The sequence below is a fragment of the Python bivittatus genome, unplaced genomic scaffold (genome assembly GCF_059951505.1).
Source record: "Python bivittatus isolate LINGU-HERP-01145 unplaced genomic scaffold, Pbiv_v1 ctg000020_np1212, whole genome shotgun sequence".
NCBI classification, from domain to species: domain Eukaryota; kingdom Metazoa; phylum Chordata; class Lepidosauria; order Squamata; family Pythonidae; genus Python; species Python bivittatus.
In genome coordinates, this window is record NW_028277030.1 from 63365192 (window position 1) to 63372567 (window position 7376).

The 7376-nt window shown below is 38.8% G+C and overlaps 1 protein-coding gene across 1 annotated transcript in view; it reads right to left on the bottom strand.

The window, feature by feature from the left end:
* CEP85L (centrosomal protein 85L) overlaps nt 1–6569 on the bottom strand; it is a 113695-nt gene extending 107126 nt beyond the window's left edge. Inside the window, exon 1 of the mRNA XM_007427756.4 lies at nt 6503–6569. Coding sequence (XP_007427818.1) covers nt 6503–6554 — 52 coding nt within the window. The 5' untranslated portion in view covers nt 6555–6569. The remainder of the gene's footprint in view (nt 1–6502) is intronic.
* Nucleotides 6570–7376: the final 807 nt, after the last annotated feature.

A 7376-nucleotide genomic window follows, 5' to 3' on the forward strand; every position in this document is an offset into this window, starting at 1 on the left:
TCTTCAACAATGGCTATGAGACAACTGCTCCCCTAGACAAACAAATAAACGGATTCCCAAGCAATTAAAGATATTTCTCATCAGCTTAAACTGGATCGTTAGCATACACAGAAGTGATACAAAGAAGAAACATTTCAAATGATATAGATTGTGTTTAACAAATAAGCTACTTAAATCATGTCCAAACTGCTAGGATTTGAAGCTAATACTAACTCCCAGGGCCAAATCATGGCTGTGACATGTAACTGAGAAGACTGTACAGTCTTTGTTATTCTACACTGTATAATGAATGGACTTTTCATTAGTAGTGATTCATAACAATACTGATTTTATTCTACAATACTTTACAAGATTCGTTGTTTATAATCTCTATTTTATTTAATTCTTGTATCTAAAAGTTGGAAAAATTGTGACCTTGGATATCTGTTCAACTTCTCCTTATTGAAAGGAAATGAAAAAAATAATGGAGATCACAACTGAATATTAACAATTTTTAAATATGAGCTGATTTCTTATACCCTCTTTTTTGGTCAGTCCTTAAAGTATCATGTTCCATGTTACACTATCTGCTTTGAGGTTTATTTTCTTCTTTGCTTGTACATTTTATTTCATTCATTCATTCATTCATTCATTCATTCATTCATTCATTCATTCATTCATTTTAGCATAATAAACATGATGCAATTTTGCACACACATTCCAGGTTTTGTTTCTGCCAAACTATGGCAAACAGTTTAGCAGAACAGGTTCAAAACTAGACATATTTTGTGTATACCCCACTGCATTGTAATCTAAATCTAACACTGAATGCTCTACCAATATCAGTGCTACTGTAAAGTAAGCATCAAAAACTCACCATTAATTTCTAGTATTCTTGCAAGGACACACCAGTATTCTTATAAGCCAGTATCGCCACTGCATTCTTATCTGCATGGTATCCTCATCTCCCCAACCAATCCACCCACCTCCCCAAAAAAAACCTGAAACAAAGAAGGCTATAGTTATGCTATTCAGATATCTTCATCTATAAAGTACATTTTCAACCATTTTATGTTTTAAATATACTCACCCAATGCATGAAACCCCACAAAGCTTATAATAGTTTGTGAGCTCACCATGCTATTTAAATGTACATTATGACATTGTTGGTGAGGTTATCATTTTCATTACAAATTACCTGTTGCTAAGATGTATTAAAATGTTATTGTTCAGGAACCAGAAATTATTACATATTATTACAGGTGAACAGATTTCAGCAGGAAATAGTGATTGATAAAAGTGATAACATTTCTGGGAAATTTTGCACCAAGGATATCTACTGGTGGCTAGCAGCTGTACTTAAAACCATAGTACCTTGCATGTTGGAAAAAAGGCATGTTCCTCATCCCAATCCTTCCATATATTATGGCAGTTGGCTCACAGGAAGATTACCAAACTGTTTTCTTTCTTCTTTTTTTCCCCAAAAAGGAAGCCTTTTAAAATCAATCATATATATTGCCTTCTATGAACAGTGATTAACTCAAACACCTCATTACTTGGATGGTAAAAATGTGCATTAGCCTTCCTACAGGAATGGATACCAAATTTATAATTTCTGCACGAGATCTGAATTATGAAAACTATGAAAGGTGACAAAAAATAATTTAACTATATATGGTATAGTACTGTACTGTTTTTCTCACTTAAGGCATAAGTGACCAGGCTCAAATTATACTCTGGACACATTATGTGAAGACCTAGCTCTCTAGAGAAGGCTCTGGTGCTCGGAAAGGTGGAAGGAAAGAGAAGAAGAGGAAGACCAGCAGCAAGGTAAATAGACTCAGTTAAGTTGCAAGGAGTGCACTGTTGGAAGACCTGAAGGACCAAGTTAGGGATAGACTGTGTGGAGAAAATCTATGTGCTCGCTAACAATCAACACCAACTTGATGGCATATAATCAGTCAAAAATCAATGGTACTATATTACTGGAAGTGCTTTTCCTAATAAGGCAGACTAGAAATATTTTAAATAAATAAATTACATACATATATTTGTTAAATAATGTGTTCATTATTTTCTATCCTTTTCCATGCTTAAGTTACGCAGCAAGTTTTTTCATGGGTTGTCATGACATATAGTCCTCTACCACACGAAGTCTGCCTATTCTGAAATAAGCCTTATTGTATGCATACTTTCCTGAAAACTATTTCAGTCTCTATTAGGACTGTAACATTAACCAAGATGTTTAAATTAGTATATGGCAAATCAAATGCAGAAATAGCAGCCTCATTAAAAACAATCATGTTATTTACAAGCAACATCTTATCTGCTATATTGCTTCTCTGTACTCAAATAGCATAGAGTAGGAGTCTTTGGCTTCTAGATTAAAGAAATAATTAAGAATTTTTAAAATAGCACAAGCAGAGAACGGTTGTGTCATTCATGACTACTGATGTCATAAGTAACTTGATAGTCATGCACCTCACATTAGTCAGTATGTAACTGTATCAGCACTGCATGTTTAGTTGGGTAAAAGGAATATGTTCTGAAAATTTAAAATGTTAGAAAAGCAACAGAAGCAATTTCATCTTGAAAAGAGACATGGGAATCTTGTTCAACACTACATTCATCATGTGAAAAAAAATAATCTGAATCTGGAATGAATTATGTAATCTTCACACACAGCCAATTCACACTGCTTCATGGAGGATGGTCACAGACATGACATCTCTGAACAGTGAGATATAATGAAATAAAAACTGGCTATTCAGGCCCACAGTAGAAAATTATCTATCACTCTTATCTTCACAACTACTATCTCTTCCACAAGAGTCCAGAAATTTTCTTCAAAAGCAATATAGTATCTCAATGAAAAATTCAGCCAACATAGAAATTCAGAAAAGCCAGATGCTACCATACCTTATGACCTTTTTATATTTGGATAATATATACCTCTGCCTAGATTATCAAAGCCAGTAGATTTATAAGGACCTTTAACAAGCACAATGAGCTACAGTATATCAGTGCACTGTGGTCAGGGAGAAGACAGCACTCCATAAATACTTTTACTTTAACCAACAACGGCCTGCAAGTAGAATTTCTGCTTGGATAGATCATTATTTGTCAAATCAAGGCTACAAATTAAGCAATCTCCAAACAGAATAAGTTTGAAACAATTAGGATTGATATTTCTGTTTAGGTATGATCAACACTTCAACAGAGTTTTTGGAGTAAGCAGCCATACTAAATTTAATTAATAATGATACATAACATTTTTCTTTAAGTACTTTTTATAGTCTCTGGTTCTCAAAAATGTTTCTGAATCACAGAATAATGAAAAGTATTCCCATTGGTAAGAATCATTATGTCATCATAGTTAAACTAATATGATTGTTTGAAGCACTATAACAAAACAGTAATTTGTACCAATTAAAGAATAACACCAAATAGTCAGTAATGATACATTCAGCAAGTGGCCTCTTTACATCTCAGTGAAAAGAATTATTGCCTACATGGATAGTATAGATGTTAGCAAACATCAAAACTGAATATCACAGCATACACATTTCTAGCTTTTACAAAACATCACTTTCTGTTAATTTCCCACTATCATTATTAATTTCAATCAATCTATTTTATTTCTCATTTCAGTATTTTCTAAACAAAACAGACAAGCAAACAATATTGAAGTAATATCATAATACTGGGAGAGGCTGTGTATTTTTATAACATCTATGCATTTTTCATATCCCTCTATATCCTTTCACTTCAACAGTATGTCCACAGAAAGATCTGCTAATTGCACTTACACAGTCAAAGTGGTTTATTGTCACCATCTAGATAGTTTGTTGAGGAATAATAACTATTATACTTGATCTAATTTTTCATTTCCTATAACTATGTCTCATTAAAACTGCATAAAGTGTGAAAATCATTAAAATATTTATAACACAGTACTGTATTATCAACTAGTCTGTATGCTTGATTATCTCAACATGTTGCCAGATGTTATAGTCCCATGTTTTTGCACTGTGTGTTGTGGTCTTGCTTTTCCTATTTTCAGTTATTTGGATCCCATGTTAATAAAATGCAAAACATTAACAGGCCTTCCTTTAACATGTAATTTTTCCCTATAGTATAAATGCAGTATGAAGTGAGATAAACTGCAAGAAATCAATATTTTAAAACTAAATATACCTGGCAAATTATTTATTTAGTTATGTTTATTAGTTTAAAAAATTTATAAGCCATGTTTCTAAGTAAACTTTCTCAAACTTGTAAAGAACATTAAAATCACAAAAATATATTTGAATAATTATAAGAAATCAAATAAAAATGAAATCAGATATATTATACGCAAAAATACATTCCTAACTCAATTAAAGGCCAAGGTGAATAGGTAAATCTTCAGAGTCCATTCAATAATAATGGGGCCTAGTAAAGGTCAACTGAATAGAGTTCAGCAAGTAGTTGGGGTCAGGTTGCCTTGGGGAGGCTTGCATAGTCCACAGAAATTATAATGAATAAAAAAAAAGCACATTTTTCACTTTAGAACAGTGTTTCTCAACCTTCACAACTTTTAAGATGTCTGGACTTCAACTCCCAGAATTCCCAAGCCAGCATGGCTGGCTGGGGAATTCTGGGAGTTGAGGTCCAGACATCTTAAAGTTACCAAGGTTAAAAAACGCTGCTTTAGAATGAGGTCATACACAGAATTACATGGGGAAGTATGACATTTGTACCCAATGATTTTCTTGATATAGAAAACCATGATGATGTTGATCCAAAGGATAAAATAGGTACAACATATACTCTTTTGTATGTTAAGTGCCACTAATCGCTCTGTCAAAGATGTTGGGTTCCACCATGATAGGAGGAAAAGCTCACTTTCTCCAAAATTTACCAATATACATTTACAGGCATTCTATGATTATATTTTATCATTTATAGTGAACTTAAAAATTTGATTAAACCTTTAATGATTTATTATGGTTTCCATCTAAACTACTTCTGAGTCCCAGCTATGACAGATGAAGAACTACCAGAGGAGAACCACTACTGTAGTGAACTGACAAGGAAAGCAGCCTAGAGGGTTATTTAAATATACTGTTGCATATAAACTTAACCACGAACCAGTCAAATTCTGCATTTCACTTTTCAGATTGTGATTCTTTTGTAACCCAAATGTAAATTAGTACAGCCCTAAATAAAACAAATTCAATTCTTTCAGCATAAGGGCCCTGCTTATTAATTAAAATATGAGAAAATAAATGGAGATAGTAAACAATTAAATCTGTATGAGGTATAATAACTCTTCTCCTCTAGAATAGCTGACAGTTTCAAGCAACACATTCTATTCCTAAAAAGTACAGAACAGTACAGCAATTCATACCAAAAGAATGACCAAAGAACTGTAATTTATTCTAAAAGCTGTACAGTTTGTTCTCAGGCGGTGCAAACTAACTGTTCCATATCAGTATAAATTTAGGGCCTCACAGGGAAAACAAAGCTTTTTATCATCAGTGCAGTATTTAGCACAATGCTATCTTGGGTGGTTCAATTAGACAGATCACTTGTCTATTTTGTTAACTGAGATACTGATGTGTGAACTGGGCAGGACATACTGAATATCAGTCCAAATGCTACAACTATATTACCTCATGACGAGTATCACTCTGAAGTCCCAAAGCAGGGATGCATTCTTGTCTAAGACCACGGGACTTCAAAATAAAGTCCTACACCAGAGTTAGCCCCACTTCCTGGAAGGAGGGACGCACATCTCTCTATGGAACCCAAGCACCAAGAGTGGAGCATACTTCATTTATTCCTTTTAATGTCAGCCAAGTGCCAAACCCTCCCTTGGCCTCAAACTCATCTCCAGAGCTTCCAGAAAGAAAGCAGAGAATTTTAGAAGGAGGCTGGTGTTTGGTGGTGGCTGTCACTTCTCAAACCAAGCCCTGCTCCCCAGTCCCAGATTCGAAGAGGATTGTGGAGAAAGCTCTAAATATAGCCGCGAACGACTTGTATTGCTCTACAGCGTCAATGGCTCCCCTCCCTCCCTCTCTTCCTTCCTCCACCCGGACTGGCTGCAATCTGCACGGCCGCACAGATTCGTCGCACCGACCGTGTGCCTGCGCGTCTCTCCCCGCAACAACTCTCACTTCGCCCCGCTCCTTCTCCAAATCCCCAAGCCAGATGGCGGCGTGCGTTAACGAACCCCTTTCAACGTTCGGTAAGACACGGGAACCAGCGAGGCGGACTAAGGAGGGAGACTTGCATCGCATGGTCAAAGCTGGGGCAGCGGGAGAAAGAGAGCGAGCGGGCAGCCCAGAATCCGGAGTGGCCGACTGTGAGGCGAGTCCTCTTCCCAAACCCAGCTCAGGGCTGCGCTCCCACGTTTGCCCCACCGCCTCGTGCAACGCCGGCCAGGCACCGAGCGGGACAAACTGCCGCCCGCAGCGATGCCATGCCCTACCCTGCCCTGCCGTGCCATGCACAACTTGGCCCGTTTCCCTCGCCTTACCTATTCGGTAGTCTCCGTTTTGCCCGATTTCGGAAAGGAGCCTCCCCCACATGGTGCTGGTACCGCCTCCGCGGCCGAGGGAAAAGTGAGGGGCGACGGCAAGGCGGAGCGGCTCCCCGCGCGACGCCGGAGGACGCGGCCTGGCCGAGGGAGACGGAGGTTGGTCACTGCTGGGCGTTTGCCCCTCCTGCGGCCGTAGTTGCCTTTCGCGCTTTGCAGCCCGCCTTCGGCCTGAAGCAAGCTGCGGCCATGGTTGCTTGCTCAGGGGCGGCTGCAGCAGCAGCAGCAGCAAGGACAAAACTCCCTTTATTTCGCTGCCGCTGCCCTCACTGCAGCGACGCTTCTCTGCTCTTCTCTTCCTCCGCCTCCTGCTGCTTCGTGCCGGGCGGGGACAGAGGCGGGAACTCAGCAGATGCTGCTGCTCCTCTGAAGAGGAAGGAGAGAGAGCTGAGACAGAGAGCGGGATGCGCAGAGAGCGGGTGGCGTGGCAGGCGCTGCACGCCGCCTCTGCCCGCGAGCGGCATGGGGGTAATTAGAGAAACGAGGGAAGAATAGGAGGGGTGCTGCTGGAGAAGTATTAGGGCCCGCTTGGAACCCTGAATTGGAGAGGAATACAGGCCGAAAGCGCCTCTGACCACGTGCAAAGTGGCCCAAAGCCATTTGGCCCATTTCAGCATTGGGGCCAAAAAAGACTGAAATGCGCGTTAGCGCCTCTTCCTTCAAACAAACAGTTGCTAAGGGAGACTCTTGGTAATAACTCTCCACCACATGAACAATATATAAATAATGGATTACTAGTGAAACAAGAAACCTCTGTGGGTGCTTTTTGTGTGATAAAGGAACCTTGTAAAATGCTAATTATTTAGTTAGGTAA